Source organism: Apostichopus japonicus, chromosome 17, assembly GCF_037975245.1.
Source record: "Apostichopus japonicus isolate 1M-3 chromosome 17, ASM3797524v1, whole genome shotgun sequence".
Classification (NCBI taxonomy): domain Eukaryota; kingdom Metazoa; phylum Echinodermata; class Holothuroidea; order Aspidochirotida; family Stichopodidae; genus Apostichopus; species Apostichopus japonicus.
In genome coordinates this window covers 439208-460346 of record NC_092577.1, presented here as the reverse complement: position 1 = coordinate 460346, position 21139 = coordinate 439208, and the positions used below count along the sequence as shown (strand labels likewise).

Genomic DNA, 21139 nt, shown 5'->3' with positions numbered 1-21139 from the left:
AAACTAACTGTATTCTATATAACAAACAACATGATTCATTTCAAAGACACCCATCATTAACTAAACAGTGACAATTTACAGGAAGGCTGGGAGAGTTGCTGAACCTAGTGTTGTTGTTGTTGTACATGCATGAAATAACGATTCGAAAAAAAAGAGGTTGAAACACTTAGGTTGAGCCCTATAACAAAATGGTTGACTGTTGTTGACTGTTGATGTCATAACTATTTAGGGTGTTGAGTTTAACGTAAAGAGGATAACTGTGCGAAAGAGAGTTTTTGGTGATGTGAGGCACTGCCCCATTTTTGTGAAGTCGCTAAGGATAGTTATTAGCCCAGGCAGAATCACAGTTAGATACTGTTGCAGGATAATGGTATTATTAGTACAATGGAGAATTCTTTTTGGCAGGTGAAATTTCAGTCGGTTGAGAATACCGACTCCTTTAGAAACTTAGCTGTACACATAATCACTGTGTTGCTGCCTATTAAAATTATTATCAATGTAACATCATGGCAACATTTGTAGTTGTTGATACTGCTACAGTTACTACTGCTGTCCCTTTGAAGCTTGATTTGATGGACTTGTAACGGGAAGAGAATAATTGTCCACAGAACAGGACTTGTTGACAGTTAGTGAAAGTTTGTTAGCCTTGAACCACATCAAAATATTATGCAACTCTGCTTCAGCAATAGCAGTATACCAGGGGCGTATCCAGGGGGGGGGGGGCGCAACAGGCGCGCGCCCCCCCTATTGGCCGTCACCAAAAAAAAAAAAAAAAAAATTGATGACGACCTTTATGTGAGATGTCGGTGATCGCTCAACCCCCCCCCCCCCCTCCCGTATGCTTTATTTTTTGTTTGCAAAAAAAAGGTTCTGGCGAAGTTCGGCGGCATAATAGTTTTAGAAACATAGATGGTAATTGTGTTTGTATTATCACTATAAACACTAAGTGACATGCCAGCCATACTAAATTGTGCATTTTGTGTCCATATTTACTGGAAATGTTGCTTATTATTAAGGTCGAAAAATGGATCACATATGGCCATGGGCGGCGATCCTGGGTGGAGGGGGGATATATCCCCCCATGAAAATGGGTGGAGGGGATGTAATGCACCATATCCTACCCACCAAATGCCAGGGATAAGAATATTTTCATGCCTACATTTATGCATCTTCGTTAATGTACGGCTCTTTTTTAGCTTCATTTCTCGCCTACCATAAACGCAGTGCGATCTTTTCAAATAAAGCGTCTTTATAAAGCAAAAATAGTTGACTGTAGGCTTCATTGGCCCTATAACAACAAAATGTATTATTGCGCCCACGGTATTGATATAGTACATATATGCACCCTCATAGTATTCATATAGGCCCTATAGTAGGCCTACACACGTACATGTTCCCTCGAACAGCTGAGAATCTCATGTAACCAGGGTAATGCTTAATACACGTTTCACCTGGATGCCCTAGCAATCGGTACCTAGGAATGTAACTATGTGTAATTGTGTATTGCATGTGTATAGGCCTGTAATAGCCTGCATGAGGCCATTTTCTTCATCGAATAATATAAAAGAGCTCTCGAACATTCTAACGTTGCGCCTGAAACAAGATTGACAGGGGCAATTTTCCCAAAATAACACCCGAAATTAAAAAAAAAGTATTTTGGATCCTGATTATGAGATATTTCGGACATGACATCCCTATTTTAAAGTTGGGTATATGCCGCTTGGAAACCTCGGGAAGTGCCGTTTCCGGCCATCTAGAGGGTTTGTTAATCCCAAAATTTTTTTGTACGCTTCGCGCCAACTCATGGTGGCGCTACGCTTAGATAGTCAACAAGGTCATATCCCCCCCCCCCCCACTCGGAAGTACGGATCGCCGCCCATGCATATGACACCATTTTGCATTTCAGCCCTTCTTCGAAAGCAAAAATTGTACACCCCTCCCCTTAGACCCATCCCCCCAGGCGATCATTCATGCCTGGCGCCCCCTCTATTGGAAAATCCTGGATACGCCCCTGGTATACTATAGGTCAGACCCAGAACAGATCAGTGTGGTCAGCATAAAGAATCATAAGTTGAGATCTTATGATTGAACGATGAAGATCGTTAAGATCAATATAACTAGGAGAGGATTGACCCCGTGGTACGCTACAAACAACAGGAGAATGTATAGGCGTGGTTATTGGCCCCTACGTACTGATTACGATTTCTAAGGTAAATTCTTAACCATCGCACATGAAGCTTCTCTTACACCATATCTACCAGGGTGTCAAAAGCTTTCGAGAGATCAAGGAAACTGACATGAACGAAATAACCTTTTTCGAAAGCGGACGACGGATTAGGTATGAGTGAGAGATAGATCATGAGCTATATATTCTCTATGGCGGCTCTGGTACAGGGTGTCAATCATGGGGGAGGGAGGGGCCCGGGGGGGGGGGCCGCCCCCACTTCCTGAAGGGTTGGGGATACAACCGAGAGATTGGCTTCGGTCAGCTTGCGAGTCTATAAGCCTCCATGGCTTCTTTCGCGAGTTCCTGCTTGCGGGAAGATCACATATACATACATACATACATACATACATACATACATACATACACACATACACACATACATACACACATACATACATACATACAATATCAAATGTCCCCCAGGTTAAGTAACTGTACATTGTAGGCGCTAGTCCTATCAGACTCATGAGTCACTAGTGACTCATGTATTCATAAAAGCTAGGAGCTACAACGTTGGGATATGAGATTATTTATGTTTTATTCTCATCTGCTCTATCCCCGAGGAAAAATAGAACTTTGCAACTGGGTTGAAATAAGTAGGCTTTTACGGACTTTATTTATAGTTTAAATTTAATGAGGAACCGCGCTCATTCACCGCTGATCGGTTATATGTTAAGCCAGCAGATAATGAAAGCCCGCAGAATTCTCAAATCTCCTTTCCAGTACATTATTTTTCATATGTTATCGTATGTTGTATTATCACGTACAAGCAATATTCAGTTTGGTTATCAATGTGACTTATTATAGTTTGGAAGTGTAGTGAGATAATTATATAGGCCTATGTCTAGGTGTTTTGAGCCTGGGTGCTAAACTCATGTTGTTGTTATAACCATGTTACTCATTATGCTTCGATTTCCAGTTAGTAGTTATGCAAATGTGTTCATGAAACATTTTATTTGCGATTAAGTTAACTGATGCCAAGTCCAGGTCCGTTGCCTGGTTGGAGAGGGGGGGGGGGGGCAGCTGTCCCCGTGAGATTTCCACTTCCTAAATGACAGTAGGCCTAGCTACAAACATGTGCATATCTGGGGAGTATGAGCTGTTTCAGCGAAATTATCATATCATTTCTTATGACTTCATTAGTCAGTAGTGTGCAACCTGAAGATTCAATGTATGTTGTGTAGAAGTGGCCTTCATATAGAACATAAGGTTTATTTTAACAGTTCATCACGTATGATATTTACATCTCAAATAATTTACATCTGTAGGGCAACCTCATTATACTACGGAAGCTTAGAAAGGACGTCAAATTGATCGTAATAAGACCTTTACCAAACAATTTTCAGACTTGTTTGCGTACAAACCTTTCCTCACCCTAACAGTAGTTGACGTTTTGCAATTACTAAGTTGTTAGTCAATATGTGAATTACTAAGTCGTCAGTCAGTATGTAAATTACTAAGTCATTAAACAATATGTGAATTACGAAGTCATTATTGCGATGTTCCTTTTACCCTTCAGTATCAGCCTTGAAGAACAGAAGAATTGTTTTGTGCAGTTTGACTAAGTAATAGAACAGATGAGTTTATGGACTCACATATGATGAGTGTAAGGGATACTAGCTTAGGCCATTGTAAGTAACCCCCTGCCCCTCCTCTCCCACCCTGGCCTCCAACATGTGCAAAGATAACAGCAATAGAAGGATTATAAAATCTAAAGGGCTGGTAAAATGTAGTCCAACTAAGTTATCCACTTATGACTGAAGAGACACATGATGTAGATAAATGAAAACATAAATGATTCTCTTAAAATAATAATTTATTTGGAACAGTTTTACAGAGATGTCACTAAGAAACAAACTGTTAAATAAATTGAAGACATGTGAAAATTTGGATCTTGATAGGAGAGAAGCCCCTGAACCCCCCCCCCCCTAACTACTCCTCTGACCCCTCCCCTCAAGATACATGATACAACACTTACTGATAATTTTCTCAAAACAACTTAACTCAAAAATATTTCAAAATAGCATAACTATTGTTATTACATTTTAACTGCCATTAACATCATTACTGCTGTTAGTCTTGTAACATAGTATTTGTAAGACAGTGTTTACATCTTTTCAGTACTGTATGGTACTTTATTAGCCGGTATGTAGTTCTGTTTGATGTATGTACATCAGTTAAGCTTTAGTACTGTGCACAGGTCCAAGTACATCACTTACAGATACACCCATGATAATGCCGCCATGGCAACAAGGCTACAGATTTACATCTCAGTATTTAACGACATAGCAACAGAATACCTGTTTTCCCTGGAACTGAAATGTTCTTTTTATATTATAAAAAAAACAGCATACCAAAGTAGATAAATAATACTATACAAAACTCATTAATTAGCAACGTCAGATAAACAAGCTGTTGGTTGCTGAGATATTTATTGTCATTCCACAGAACTACCTGTTCCAGGAAGTCATTAAATGTGAAACACAAAAAACTGTAAGACTTCTACTGTACATACTTATCTGTTTAATGTAGTTGATTCAATTGGTATCTTTCAGTATTGCTTGGACCACATCTACCGTTTTTTTTGACAAAACTGACCAAACATGACATTTATTGGGAATAAATGTAACTAATGCAAAGCAAAGGAAGGTTAAATGGTATCCAAAATACCAAATACTCTGAAAAGTGTTTACTCTGAAGATCAAACACATTAAGAGGGACATTTTGATGTTTGCTCTGACAATCAAACACATTAAGAGTATTTTGATGTGATTCAGTTTATATGGAGAGAGAGAGAGTGGTTTGCTTGATGTTCATAACCTTGTGGTAACAGTTTATCAGATAAGACCCTTAATTTGATTAATAAGGGCGACAGGCCAGACATTTCTGAAGACTTTCCGGGATGTGTGACAGTCTATGCAGCCTCATGGTGACGGTGTTGCAGGAATCCAGCCAACATATGAAACTTTGACACTGAAAAACAGAACAATGCATTTGACTTAATAAAACAAACAAGAGGTTACAGATTGGTGAAGCAAAGTACAAAAGATTTGAAAAGACAAATGAATTGCAATTGGTAATTAAATCATAATGATATATTACAATTGATTTAGAACAAAGAAAGTAGTAGAAACAGCAAGATATTAGGTGAATACTTGAAGACAACAAAGAAAACTGACTTGGAATTTAATTAACATTTAGCTATTGTAGAAAATATTCACTGAATGACTATTTCATCTTATCATATGTCACATTAACTATCACAATCATATGTAAGCAACAGACATTTTGTGTTTAGTTGAACATTTTATCAAGCCGAAAAACCCAGGAAGCATTCAAATATGATTGCTTGTGATATATGAAGATTTTCTTTTGTGATTTCTTCTTCAACATATGAAAGATAATATGCGAGTTTATTGCATAAAACATACAAAACCAAAAACACTTACCAGAGAGAAAAGCTAAGCAAATAAAAAGTCATCCATATGTGTAATATTTGATAAATTGGCGAGAACAAACCATCAGATGGGCTTTCACTTTTACTTTTAGCAAACAAAATGTCAACATTAGCTCTTGATGCTAATACTATATACAGCAAGTTTGTATTTATAGCCTTTTTATTGGTCTAATATATACTTTCATTTTGAATTAGGTAGATAAGGTAACCAATAAACTGATATATAACAAAGAAACAATATTTGCAAGGAGTTCATATTTCTCATCGTATTTGTCTCTTCAAGATTCATTCTTAGACTATATTAACATCTTACCTCTTCATTTCTCTTTCTTGTCTTCTTCTGTTACATTTTCTTCGGACTCTGTTTCTTCGTTTGGTCCTTTGGTCTTCTTACCAGACCTTTGCTTTAACTTGGCTTTCTTCACTTTGACTAGCATCGTTCCTGCTCTGTATAGCCAGAATATCTGTACAAATATCACAAACAAAATCTTGAGCCTGCAACTGCAACAAGTCATCTCTTCTTCATCTTCATATATCTCCATGGTAAGAAAGTTTATTTACGCCTAAATCAATATTTTTGAAGTAAATATTTCACCCTTTTTCACATAGGGTTACTGTAACTTTGAAATTGCCTTTGAGAAGGAAGTTCCTTCTTCTTTTATGTCTGTTTCACTACACATATATAATGTTTCTAAAGTATAAAAGAGAACAGTATTTATTGTACTACTGCGCTTCGATTGTCACTTGCAACTTTCATTCCAAATTACGTTTGTGTTTCTGTCTGTGTGCTTAGTGAGAATAACCATCCTTGGAGTTATCACATTTTGTTACATTTTTGATTGAGGTCTGTAGGCTAATATATGCAAATTGTATGCAAATTGGTTGTATCATAATTTGATGAAACAGGCTCCACACAATTCAATCCACCATTGAAACAAATCAATCTACATAATCCTTATAATACATTTTCCACCAAATTTATGTCATTATAACAAAATTCAGACACTTCTCATACAATTATAACCACAAAAAACAAATGAGAAAATTTCAAACTTCATTACATTTCTTACAAGTTACATTCAAATATCTGTCGGCTTTTGCCATAAATTCAGAAGGATATAACATACTGTACATAGAGCACATTTGACAGTTCACCACATCTTTCTTGTGCTGTGTTACTGTACATGGTGTAGATTGCAGAAGGAGTCCAATGTTTTAAACACATGAGCATATCATGAAGTCGCTACAGCTGTTTTATTAATGTTTTCCTATTTGGTTAAGATGTTAAATACTGTAGTTATATTTTACAATGAGACTTTTCGGTAACTATTTACTGTAAGTTTTGGGAGATGAAACAATTAGTATCATGGGATAATTTGTACTTACCAACATTACAAAACAGTTTAGGAGTATAGGTAAACAAAGAACCAGGGAAATAAACAGACCACCAGAGTCAAAGTATTGCAGACGTGAAAAATGCTTGAAGTTGAGGGCCGCATACTGATTGATGGTTTCAGCAAAAAATACAATTGCCACTGTAATAAAGAGGAAGAACCAACAAACACGCTGTTACTAAAAAGAAACTCATATAAATTAATGTAATTATTCATAAAATTAGTGAATGAATGAATGAAAAGAAATGTAAGCCATATATTGGGACAAATTTATGGAAAATTATTTATAAAGCTGGAGAATTAATGAAAAGGAATATGACCAGTTTAACTTCATCAAAAGGTTTAGCAGTTTGATGTTTTAAATGCGGGGTAATGATGATAAGCAAGTTAATGATTGTATATATGTGAGCAATGTCGTCCACAAACTCATTCACAAACTGGCTTAATGCAAAGATATATAGCAGGTTCTGTCTGCAGAAGTTCAGTACTTCTAGTATTAACAATGGTTAAACAAAAGTCACAAATTTCAAAGCTGCTATACAAAAATGTAAACAAAATCAGGACAATTGTCATACATGTAAGAGTATTTGAATGAGTAAATTATTACTTTAAATACATTGAACCTTGAGGACCACACTGATATTGACAAAATGTGAAACAGTAACTGGTCCTCATGTCTGTAGTTTGAACTTCAACTTACATAATGCAATGAAAAGGAATGCTTGAATATTGGTGTAAAACCTGGTCAAAATTGTTGCAACAAAACAAAGAATGTGAAAAACAAGAAGAGCTTGAAGCCACCTCTCTGACCAGTCAACCTGCAGACAAAAAAAAAACAGGATAGAAAACATAAGCTTACATTTAACAGAATTTAATGGAACGGACATTAATGGCTAATCATACTGCAAGTCTTATATGTTTTCACACAGCACACTGACGTTGGCTGTCATTATTTAAGCCATGTTTCATTCTCCACAAACCATATAGGCTAAATTAAATTAGTATTACAATATTTATTATCAATTACTGATAATCAAGCAATGATATATTTGTCAATCACAACATTTGACTCATGACGTTAAAGGCCATCAATTTTGCCATCAAATATTTCAATTGCAAATATCCTCGCAATGTTCTTCTATAGGTTTTCACCATCCTTGGTACTCCAACTTCCAAGATAGTCACCTGAATGTTTAACATTGACAAGGAATATTTCTGTGCTCAGGTAAAATATTTCGAGGATGGAAGTAAAGTCATTTTGGGGGCAATACTGATGGTCAAGTTTCTCAAACAAGTTGCTGATTACTGTTAATTATTTAGGCCTGCTCAGACTTTTTCTTAACTGTACACAACATTATGATTTCTAGTTGAAAGGCCTACTGTAGATCTGTCCCATGCACATCACTCGACCCTGTATAGTTGGTAACTTTCCTGTGCAGTGAGATATCCAGATAGATATAGCAAGTTCATGGTCAAAACAGGCTCACTTAACAAGTATGTTGGAAATCAAATTTCGCCGGGATATTACTGACAGTAGCATACATCATGCAGGAGAGTGTCAGATTCACTTGAAGACTTCCGGCAAAACGTAGAGAGATGGCAAGACTGCTGTAAAGCCTACATTAGGCAGTGACTTAAATTAAACATTAATTTGACACTTTGTAATATTAGCCTTGTGTTCTAAGATGGTATGCCTCGTCATAAGCCTACGTTATCGCTCAATAGGTACATGGCGAAACTTTCAATGCTAGTAGTAATACTAGTAGTACCCTCCTGTGTCAGGATGTTACTTGGACGCTTACATGGCTCAATAAAGAGAAAACACCATCAATTTCTCCAACTCTAATAGCACCATCTTTATCCATGCCGTTGTTGAGCCATTCAAGAATACCTTCGTCCATTTTCGTGAATATGACAACACTAAAAGCAAACTTGATACTAAAATCTTAACTTCGTGGCAAATTGTGTGAAACCAGAGAGTAGCAGTAAGATCGCTGAATATGCTAGATTTAACCTTTGGGGTCAATTAGTGACGCAATCACACAGCTGACGGGAAGTCCCCAGTCAGACCGACGGCTATAAAATCAAAGTATCGTGCGCTCGTTGCACTTGTATCAAACAAAAGGAGTCACACCTAGTTCGTCTAAGGACAGGTTGAACATTTCTAAAAGTCAAAAGGAACTACAACTGTACGTCTTATGACTGGTGTGATTACCTCTGAGAGTAATAAGTTCTCCCTGTGCCCGCCTTGACAGTGGTTTATGCTTCACTTCGTGAGCTTTCCCATATTCATTGGTGTGATAACCCATAAACTGGAGCCTAACTTTAGTTAGGCTACCATAGGCTAGTGTGCTAAGTCCGCAAGTTTTCAAGATTTCGAAATTTGAAAAGTAGTAGACTTACCACATAACACTGCAAATACAAATCATACAGTACTTGTCGCCTATGGATCAACACAGTTATTGCAGCTAAACTGGTAATTAGTAAATATAGGGCGTATATAAAGGGCCTGGCAAAGATAATTCCTGTTGGTGTTACTGTGTTAGTTTACAGTAGCTGACTGCTATTGCTAATCTAAACAGCAAACATGGAAGACCGAGCATGGAGTGATGGTGATACTCTGGGAGAATCTAACGGTAATACCTCACAGCCTAATGCCAAAGCACAATCCGAAGCAAACAGTAGCCCAGGGACATCCCCAATTAAAGAAAAGCTATCACTATTTATTCCAAATGTTGCAGATCATCATTCTGTACTGTCTTCAGATGCAACAGATGTTGGTATTTCAAGAACTCGTTTCTGGAGAACCTCTTCCAGTCCTCTTCGCAATGTGCCAAAGAGTGCAGATTCCCCTGCTAGGCCTGTGAAAAGGCAAGGACGTAGTAAGCATCAAAATTTGTTTAGAATGAAGAGTATGAGTCGCATCCCAACGCCTGGAATTACATCAGCAATGGCATCTCCAAAGTTTGGAAGACATAAGGTGACACCAAAGTTGCATAATGGCCTGGTGGAATTATGTGTAATTGTTGGCATGAATGAAGACACTGGACTCAAGATAAAATCAGTGGTAAGTATTACAGAGTTTGCTGTATTTAATTACTAGAAAGTGTTATTAATTGTAGTTTTTGTGACCAAATATAGTTAAGAATGTTTAGTAATATGTAGTGACATATTTTCAATCTTCAACATATAAGTTCTGCTTCCTCTTTCAAGTTAGAATACAGCATAAAGGTGGACCGCAGTTTCTGACCACTTTTTCAAGTGATACGGAAAATTAAAGGCACCCCATGAAAGTAATCATTCCTGCAGCTTGTGCAGTCTTGTTGAATGGGTATTGACTTGTTTGTCAAATTTTGGGGAGCTGGGGGGGGGGGGCAAGGGGAGGGAAGGGCATCTCACCACTCAACAGTAGCCCAATTGGACAACGTAAATTTCAACCATTTTTTATTTAACATTTGACTAGTTTAACTTGAAATTTCTAATTTCTCTCATGCTTGTACAGAATTTCCAATATTCATCTCAAAGTTTTGATTATTTCCTCTCAAAATGTCAACTTCTTTTATGACATATAAGTTTGTCTAGAAGTTACGTTTCTTCGGGTAGAAGAAAAATTAATTTTTGTCACATTTCTATATATATCAGAAAAAAAGATGAGTTTATATTTTCACATGATGACTTCGAATAGAAGAAATGCTATTCTGCACAAATGTTGACATGTCTCTTTGTTGTTGGTTCAATAATAAGTACATAAGTTCATTGGAAGCTAAAATATTGACATGCACCCTGTATCCTGATTATAATTAGGCTGCTTTATAATCATGTTGTGTGTTCAAGCTTTATTATCATGCTTTGAGGTGCGTATACTGCTTTGAAATTGTTTGCTGAATAAAAACTGTGCAATCACTTCAATTTCTACACTTGCTATTTTGGTGCGGGGAAACAATTTTGTCATTCTTGTAGTTAAAGTAATGTTATATTTAAATCTCTTTCAGAGGGAAAGTTCATCTGTTTTTAACAATAGTTACGAGCCACAGATCTTAGCAGTTATGACACACCAGCAGGCAATATTTCCTAACAGGTCTGGTCATTCTACTTCTGGTCACCATACAGAACCACTCACTGTGGCTTCTACATCACCAACATGTACCCCTACTAAAGAAGGGAACATCATTTTCGACAAGTCATCCAAGAGGTTTTCAATGATGGCCTTCTCCATCTCAAGTCTTCCGAATTACGAGATGATTGTTAATCTTCCTCCTCTGTGCTTCCCAAGTTAGTTGAATTATCACAAATAATTAGCACTTACAGTACTTTATCAGCAATTAGCACTAACAGTACTGTACTTTATCAGCAATTAGCACTAACAGTATACTTTATCAGCAATTAGCACTTACATTACTTTATCAGCAATTACTGTAGCAGTAACAGTACTTTATCAGCAATTATCACTAATAGTATACTTTATCAGCAATTAGCACTAACAGTACTTTATCAGCAATTAGCACTAACAGTACTTTATCAGCAATTAGCACTGACAGTACTTTATCAGCATTTCGACCGCAGGAGTCTGCATCTGGGACACAATCTTTTAGCCAGGGACGCAAAACCTTCAAATTGCTTGTGTGGGTGCAAACAAACCCAAGTATTACACACACTCACAGCTAGGCCTATGCAAAACATAACAATCACTTTTTTGAATGAATATAATTTTTTCTTTTCAAAAACCTCTCCTCAAAAGAATCAAAATATCTTCCAATCCTTTGTACAAATGATTGAATATGTTTGAAAACAAATTGATCATAACAATCAACTGCAAAGTACAGAGTTAACAACACTTCCATTGCAGAGATTTTTATGCTAAATAAACAGTAGTCAATGATGCATGTCCAAATTTACTTGATTGGCTAATAGTCCCTTACCTATTGTCTGGAAACATTCTTGCATCTGTTGTGCTAAATGAACAAAAAGTATATATTGTTTAACTGCAACTACTTGTAACGTTCCCCTTTGTAGCGATAGCAAAGTTTGTGCTATACAGTAGGCTATCATATGTGTGCACTCAAATATCATAAAGTTCGGCCTTGTTGTTCCATATTTTGACAAGTAGCGTTCATGGTACGAAGTTGTAGTAGAATTGTAACTATATTTGAATCATTGTTTTGATCACAAAATGTAATGAGTTGAGACAATTTATGAATTGTTTGGGATGCTAAAAATTATTTTTCATCTCACAGTATGTTTGTTCACTCAGGCATTGAGTTGCTATATAAGTAAAATGTGCATTAAAACCACAGTAATTTTTTCAAATGTTGCAAACTTGCAAGAATTTTTGCGGCCCCTTTTGACCACATGCTTCAGTTAAATTTTTTGTGAGTGTAAACTATATAGTTCATACTTTGTCAAAAGTAGCCATTGGTGCTAAAGTTTTTAATCGACATTGCATAAAAAGATATTTACATACCTGTAGGCATGTAATGGGAAAGGGGTCAGAACTGGTTGGGTTAGACTGAATTGCCTATAGTGGTAGGAACTTTGTTCAACTTTGAATAAAACTTAAGAATAAGTTGTATGGGTAACTGTTAATGGTAACTTTCGACAGGGGCTCATAAAAGTTGGGAGCAAGTACTAGGCCTTTAAGGGGCGTGTGCTTGTGTCATTGAGATCTAAACGTAATTTATGCCGTATTTTTATTCTTGCAATTCCTCTCTTGTCACTTGTTTTACTTAACATGTTTTTAATATTTGATATTCATACAAGAGTGTGTACTGCATGATGCCTAGGCCAGCATATGGTAATAAGTCTATGGATTTCCTGCTTCCGAATTTGACAGTCATTTTGTTCTTGTATATTAGCTACAAGTTTCATCATTTGATGTTTCTTCCTATAGACTTTCGTTGTGCAAAGGCCAATGTCTTGTCAGGGGTCATTATAGCTAAGTATTCTGCAAAGTGCATGTTTTCATGGAGGACTACAGGTACGCAAGTTTTTCTGAGCAGGCATAAACATTTTCAAGACGTTGAGTCTTGCAGACTCAACTTATAAAATCCTAGTAGCAATAACTACAGTACTTAATGGATATGGAAAACATTTATAGAAATGCATGTTACTACGGTTACAATAGCCTGACTATTATGTATTATAATTTGTATCCTTGTCTTACCTCCAAACCCAACATCTTTTAGGCGATGCATCTGTTCTTCGTGAAGAACCACAGGAGAAATTCAAATTCCTGTTTTTAGTACTGACCAGCATCAAAGGAACCCGCTCTTATGCAACATGCCTTACATTTTATCGTCTCTATTATACAGACAAGGCAAGTTAAAGTTATCGCTTTCTACATAACTTACATATTCTTTTGTTTGTCTAATATCATTGTTGGTAATAAATTGTAAAACTCAGTAAACTTGTATCAGCAGGAGAAAGCTTTTCCTCTATCTGTAACTTTAGATTGTAATGAAGATGACCTTGATCCTCAGTGCTAGAGTGGAGGTTTCTGAGTGGTTTATCCACTTAACTAATCTTTAATAGCTCAAATGAAGTATAATTATATCATATGTTGAAGTCAATAACAAAAACCTTAATAGGTGAAGACCTAGACCAAATGTAAATCAATTTTAATAGTTTTGACAGTTATTATTGAAATTAATCTTTGATTAAGTGTAGATATTACTAATTCCTGCTGTGTATGATGGTATATGTAATGTTTTATCTGTAATAATGTACATTGTTCATTAATAGGTTTGCCATTCAGATGTACACCAACTCTAATGTTTTATCATGTAATAATGTACATTGTTCTTTGGTAGGTTTGCCATTCAGATGTACACCAACTCTTCCCACGGTCCAGATCTCCTTCTGATGTTCCTTGCTGGGTTCCTGTGTCAGTGTGCTTTGTATCAGCCCAGCCGTACTTCAGTACAATAAAATCATGTCTCTCAAGGTATGAACTTGTAAGATATCACATGAGCTCTATGAAATCTAACACACTGCAGTAATTCAATATAATGGTTTCTGTGTTATATCTGTACACAATTTCATGTTCAAAGCTCAATTTTTGCCATTGCGCATTAATGTGAGTAATTGTTGCAAATTATATGTCAGATTATATTGCTCCTTTCTATACTACAGTTTGATTCCCAGTTTGGAGACCAAAGCTAATCGGGTGTTTGAACTAACTAAGAGGTTGATGCTGTACCTATGTTGGATACCTACTCCACCCAGTGGTACAGTCTGCCTGGTAAGTTGGTACAGTCTGCTCTGTTTCTATGGTAATTATCGCAATGATATACCTTGATCATGATTGGCCAGTATGTATGTAATCAGCCTGATGAAATGTTATGAAAGCACTATTTCTATGGTGACTGTAAAATACCTTTGATTGACTAGTGGTACAATCACCATGGTAAAATGTTGTGAAAGTACTTTTATCTAGTACCTTGTGCATACTCGATCATCAGTAGTGCATTCTTCCAATCTCTATAGTTACTGGACACATGATCATGATTGCCCAGTGATACATTCTATCACTATGGTTACTGGGAGACACCTGGTCATGATTGCCCAGAGATACATTCTATCACTATGGTTACTGGGAGACACATGATCATGATTGCCCAGTGATACATTCTATCACTATGGTTACTGGGAGACACATGATCATTATTGCCCAGAGATACATTCTATCACTATGGTTACTGGGAGACACATGATCATGATTGCCCAGAGATACATTCTATCACTATGGTTACTGGGAGACACATGATCATGACTGCCCAGTGATACATTCTATCACTATGGTTACAGCTAGGACACACCTGATCATGACTGCCCAGTGATACATTCTGTGTATCACTATGGTTACAGGACACATATGATCATGATTGCCCAGTGATACATTCTATCACTATGGTTACTGGGAGACACATGATCATGATTGCCCAGTGATACATTCTATCACTATGGTTACTGGGAGAGACATGATCATGATTGCCCAGAGATACATTCTATCACTATGGTTACTGGGAGACACATGATTATGACTGCCCAGTGATACATTCTATCACTATGGTTACAGCTAGGACACACCTGATCATGACTGCCCAGTGATACATTCTGTGTATCACTATGGTTACAGGACACATATGATCATGATTGCCCAGTGATACATTCTATCACTATGGTTACAGCTAGGACACACATGATCATGACTGCCCAGTGATACATTCTGTGTATCACTATGGTTACAGCTAGGACACACATGATCATGATTGCCCAGTGATACCCTTTATCACTATGGTTACAGCTAGGACACACGTGATCATGATTGCCCAGTGATACATTCTGTGTATCACTATGGTTACAGGACACACCTGATCATGACTTCCCAGTGATACATTCTGTGTATCACTATGGTTACAGCTAGGACACACATGATCATGATTGCCCAGTGATGCATTCTGTGCATCACTATGGTTACAGCTAGGACACACATGATCATGATTGCCCAGTGATACATTCTGTGTATCACTATGGTTACTAGGACACATTTGGTCATGATAAACCATTGGTCTTAGAATGTAAATGTTTACAATGTTATAACAGCACTGTTTCTGTAGCAACCATAACTCACCTGATCATAAGTCTCCATGTGCATGGTAAATGAAGTCAAGCTGAATATTGTACAGTATTGGTATGAAAGTGTGGACTGTTCACTTAAAAATTCCTTCATTATTGTGTCAAATTGTCATCCCTAACAATGACCACTTAGTAACTGATCAATTCTGGTTTGTTTGCTTAAATAAGTTGCATGCCACGAAAGTGTCCATTAGCTATAGGTTGCATCCAAAAACCTGTCGTTTGTACTGAACGGCAGGTTTTGCCAGTTGGTTAGCTGAGTGATCAGTCCCATCTTTTCGCACCTTAGTTGAGCTGCATATTTGTCTATTATGCAACTCTTCACACAGCTAGTAGCCAAATCACTATCATATCAAGGCAGACATGGCAAGGTGTGAACAAATCAACTCTACCAAACTAACCAGTCTGTTTGCAGAAGAGTAAAAGTTTCAGTAAGTTGAGGTCAAGAGAGTTGAAAAATGGAATCTATGGTTAATGGACTAATTCTCGTCATATATATATTAATATAATGTCTGTTGAATATATAATTATAATTCTGTTTGCAGTCTTTCCAACTTCCGAATTGGACTGAAATTCTGATACATCCTCCTGACCATCCCTCCAAGCCAGTAGTGGACATTCCTCTCCATATTCCATTTCTTTGTTTATCTGCCGATCAAATCCTGGAAGTGGTCTCTGCCCTCATGACTCAGCAGAGTATTGTGTTTCTGTCCAATGATTATGCTTTGTTGACTCCTTGTATTGAGGTAAATACTTTAGTATCGAGTACATAAGTTCATGTGACACAACACCATGTTAGATTGTTATGGCCAATTCTCTAGTTACAGATAGTTTCACAGTCATTAAAGTAGGACATAATTAAAATTGTCGTTGCCTATATGTTATAATCATTAATTTTCCTAAATGTTACACAAGCCCAGGTACATTTAAGTAGTACTTTCCATTTTGTTCTAGTTACAGTATGTCAGCCTCATTAAACTTGAAGGGTTGGGTTAGGGTAATTAAAGTAAAGGTAATTAAGGTAATTAAAGTAAAGGTAAAGGTAATTAAAGTAAATTAACAGACTTATGAAAAATTCAGAAAACAATTTAAAGTTATTTGTTTTAGTCATGTTCATTAATGTGATTGCTATGAAAAAAATTATAGACAACCATTGTTTTCCACATTGGAATAACAAGTTAACACTAATAATTTAAGAAGTAGATGTTTACAGATGACTTGGTTATATCATTGAACAACATCATGGAATAACAAGCATGTGACTTGTTATAGAAGCATGGAATATAAGCATTGAATAACGTCATGGAAGAGAAGCATTGAATAATAGATTGAAATAACAACATGGAGTAGAAGGATGGAATAGAAGTTGTGGCAGAGAAGCATGGAATAGAAATATTGAATAGAAGCATTGAATAGAAGCATTGAAACACATGGAATAGAAGCATTGAATAATAGATTGAAATAACAACAGGGAGTAGAAGCATGGAATAGAAGTTCTGGAATAGAAGCATTGAATAATAGATTGAAATAACAACAGGGAGTAGAAGCATGGAATAGAAGTTCTGGAATAGAAGCATGGAATAGAAGCATTGAATAATAGATTGAAATAACAACATGGAGTAGGATGGAATAGAAGCATTGAATAGAAGCATTGAAGAGAAGCATTGAATAATAGATTGAAATAACAACATGGAGTAGAAGGATGAAATAGAAGCATTAAAGAGAAGCATTGAATAATAGATTGAAATAACAACATGGAGTAGAAGGATGGAATAGAAGTAATGGAAAAGAAGCTTGGATGACAAGCATGAACTAATGTCAATAGATTCACACTAGTTTAATCTTTGATATAGTCTTTTGTTATTTATTTTCTTGCAGGCATTTCTCACGTACATTCTCCCATTTAAGTGGCCATTTGTCTACGTCCCAGTCCTGTGCAGTTCATTGCTTGATTTCTTGGAGGCGCCAAGCTGTTTTGTAATGGGATGTCACTCATCTCATAAGAGTAGGATCATGCAGGTAATATCTATATTAATGCCGGCCAATAAATATCGGCCAGGTTTAATAAATAATTTAGATTTGTAACCACGTAGTCTTTGATTAGATGTCAGTTCCCTCCCACCTTCTCCATCTTATGCGGTTCAACCTCCCATCTTCTGGCTCCTGTATCCCCTCTCTGTCATTATGCAAAAATACTCCATTGAAGATTTTAATTTTGATAACATCCAACTACAGTCTTGCCTTTGTTCATACTCAATCTGTATCAATTATTTAAAGTTTAATATAATGTAAACATCATTGTTCAAGATAATTATTGAATAAGGAATGAAGAAATGATTTGAAAGTTTCCTCAAAAAGGTGGAATTCACAAATTTCACCATGATGATGTAACTTGATTTCTTCACAAAAGCTAGTCACGAAAAGTGAATTTACTGATATCATAACAAAAGTGTAAATTATTCTTATGAAATGTTGATTATTTCCCATGATTTCAGGTGGAAGGACTCGTAGTTGTTGACATTGAGGCCTGTCAGGTGACTAAATCTTGTTCCATTCAAGTGCCTTCCTTGCCTCATGCTGCTGTTTGTGCCTTTAAAAACCGGTGAGTAAAATTATGGATGCAGAGGGTAATTACTTAGTAAAACCGAAAGTGTTTTAATGAGTTGGCTGCATAATGAGTGTGTGTTGATGTGTGATTAACACTGTATGTTAGAAGTGTGTTTACCAATTGGTTATAGAGAATGATTGCTATGTGGGTTGCAGTTATTATGTGTAGGCATAATTCATGATGTTACATACAAAGGTTCAATAGCCTTCCATATAAATATTATCTCTTTAATATGTTGTGTATCATATCTCAGTGAGAAGGCTCATTGTAAGCATAGTTCATCACAATTAATTATCAATCATGGGTTCATCTCACATCCTACCTTTTCCAACTATGCTCAGAGAATTATGAAAGGTTGAAACAATCTATCTTTTCAACTAATGCCTTCACCTCACTCTCCCACCCCTTTTTTGCGCTCACCTAATGACCAAGCATGCAGCGTTGCTATGGTGAGAATACCTCATTGTCTGAACAAACTACTGAGCATCCCCGTACACTAACCAAACTGCCAGGCAAAAATGCAGCACACATGTTCACTTTTCCAGACTGAATTCACCAGGGTTGAAAACTCTTCATCAGTCATAGTGTAAACACATATGCACTGCCTGCCTATTCATGATTATCCATGTAATGTAGGTTGAGATAGTGTTACACACGTACCCACTGCCTGCCTATTCATGATTATCCATGTAATGTAGGTTGAGATAGTGTTACACACGTACCACTGCCTGCCTATTCATGATTATCCATGTAATGTAGGTTGAGATAGTGTTACACACGTACCACTGCCTGCCTATTCATGATTATACATGTAATGTAGGTTGAGATAGTGTTAAACACGTACCACTGCCTGCCTATCCATGATTATCCATGTAATGTAGGTTGAGATAGTGTTAAACATGTATGCACTGCCTGCCTATCCATGATTATCCATGTAATGTAGGTTGAGATAGTGTTACACACGTACCACTGCCTGCCTATCCATGATTATACATGTAATGTAGGTTGAGATAGTGTTACACACGTACCACTGCCTGCCTATTCATGATTATCCATGTAATGTAGGTTGAGATAGTGTTACACACGTACCACTGCCTGCCTATACATGATTATCCATGTAATGTAGGTTGAGATAGTGTTACACACGTACCACTGCCTGCCTATTCATGATTATCCATGTAATGTAGGTTGAGATAGTGTTACACACGTACCACTGCCTGCCTATACATGATTATCCATGTAATGTAGGTTGAGATAGTGTTACACACGTACCACTGCCTGCCTATTCATGATTATCCATGTAATGTAGGTTGAGATAGTGTTACACACGTACCACTGCCTGCCTATTCATGATTATCCATGTAATGTAGGTTGAGATAGTGTTAAACATGTACCACTGCCTGCCTATTCATGATTATCCATGTAATGTAGGTTGAGATAGTGTTACACACGTACCACTGCCTGCCTATCCATGATTATCCATGTAATGTAGGTTGAGATAGTGTTAAACACGTACCACTGCCTGCCTATTCATGATTATCCATGTAATGTAGGTTGAGTTAGTTTTAAACATGTATGCACTGCCTGCCTATTCATGATTATCCATGTAATGTAGGTTGAGATAGTGTTAAACACGTACCACTGCCTGCCTATCCATGATTATCCATGTAATGTAGGTTGAGATAGTGTTAAACACGTACCACTGCCTGCCTATCCATGATTATCCATGTAATGTAGGTTGAGATAGTGTTACACACGTACCACTGCCTGCCTATCCATGATTATACTTGTAATGTAGGTTGAGATAGTGTTAAACATGTACCACTGCCTGCCTATCCATGATTATACTTGTAATGTAGGTTGAGATAGTGTTAAACACGTACCACTGCCTGCCTATTCATGATTATCCATGTAATGTAGGTTGAGTTAGTTTTAAACATGTATGCACTGCCTGCCTATTCATGATTATCCATGTAATGTAGGTTGAGATAGTGTTACACACGTACCACTGCCTGCCTATACATGATTATCCATGTAATGTAGGTTGAGATAGTGTTACACACGTACCACTGCCTGCCTATTCATGATTATCCATGTAATGTAGGTTGAGATAGTGTTACACACGTACCACTGCCTGCCTATTCATGATTATCCATGTAATGTAGGTTGAGATAGTGTTAAACATGTACCACTGCCTGCCTATCCATGATTATCCATGTAATGTAGGTTGAGATAGTGTTAAACACGTACCACTGCCTGCCTATCCATGATTATCCATGTAATGTAGGTTGAGATAGTGTTAAACACGTACCACTGCCTGCCTATTCATGATTATCCATGTAATGTAGGTTGAGTTAGTTTTAAACATGTATGCACTGCCTGCCTATTCATGATTATCCATGTAATGTAGGTTGAGATAGTGTTAAACACGTACCACTGCCTGCCTATCCATGATTATCCATGTAATGTAGGTTGAGATAGTGTTAAACACGTACCACTGCCTGCCTATCCATGATTATCCATGTAATGTAGGTTGAGATAGTGTTACACACGTACCACTGCCTGCCTATCCATGATTATACTTGTAATGTAGGTTGAGATAGTGTTAAACATGTACCACTGCCTGCCTATCCATGATTATACTTGTAATGTAGGTTGAGATAGTGTTACACACGTACCACTGCCTGCCTATTCATGATTATCCATGTAATGTAGGTTGAGATAGTGTTACACACGTACCACTGCCTGCCTATTCATGATTATCCATGTAATGTACAGTAGGTTGAGATAGTGTTAAACATGTATGCACTGCCTGCCTA

The 21139-nt window shown here is 37.0% G+C and overlaps 2 protein-coding genes across 2 annotated transcripts in view; one reads left to right on the top strand and one right to left on the bottom strand.

The window, feature by feature from the left end:
* Positions 1 to 4150: 4150 nt before the first annotated feature.
* Positions 4151 to 9077, bottom strand: LOC139985010 (transmembrane protein 18-like). The gene is made up of 5 exons (XM_071999188.1): positions 8881 to 9077; positions 7779 to 7896; positions 7071 to 7219; positions 5998 to 6148; positions 4151 to 5200 (listed from the first exon to the last, which is right to left on the bottom strand). Exons 1-4 carry the CDS (start codon positions 8977 to 8979, stop codon positions 6002 to 6004), a joined length of 513 nt encoding a protein of 170 aa, XP_071855289.1. The 5' UTR covers positions 8980 to 9077; the 3' UTR covers positions 4151 to 5200; positions 5998 to 6001.
* Positions 9078 to 9186: 109 nt separating this feature from the next.
* Positions 9187 to 21139, top strand: part of LOC139985011 (DENN domain-containing protein 3-like) — a 47790-nt gene continuing 35837 nt past the window's right edge. Inside the window, exons 1-8 of the mRNA XM_071999189.1 lie at positions 9187 to 10145; positions 11071 to 11350; positions 13261 to 13391; positions 13885 to 14018; positions 14207 to 14315; positions 16258 to 16458; positions 17591 to 17731; positions 18208 to 18314. Coding sequence (XP_071855290.1) covers positions 9666 to 10145; positions 11071 to 11350; positions 13261 to 13391; positions 13885 to 14018; positions 14207 to 14315; positions 16258 to 16458; positions 17591 to 17731; positions 18208 to 18314 — 1583 coding nt within the window. The 5' untranslated portion in view covers positions 9187 to 9665. The remainder of the gene's footprint in view (positions 10146 to 11070; positions 11351 to 13260; positions 13392 to 13884; positions 14019 to 14206; positions 14316 to 16257; positions 16459 to 17590; positions 17732 to 18207; positions 18315 to 21139) is intronic.

Excerpts from the sequence above, each read along its gene's own strand:
- LOC139985010 (XM_071999188.1), bottom strand. The coding sequence starts at position 8,979 with ATGGACGAAGGTATTCTTGAATGGCTCAACAACGGCATGGATAAAGAT. Across the intron at positions 7,897-8,880 it reads TTTTCTCTTTATTGAGCCAT|GTTGACTGGTCAGAGAGGTG; the intron begins GTAAGCGTCCAA and ends TTTTGTCTGCAG. Across the intron at positions 6,149-7,070 it reads TAAACTGTTTTGTAATGTTG|ATATTCTGGCTATACAGAGC; the intron begins GTAAGTACAAAT and ends ATATTTGTACAG.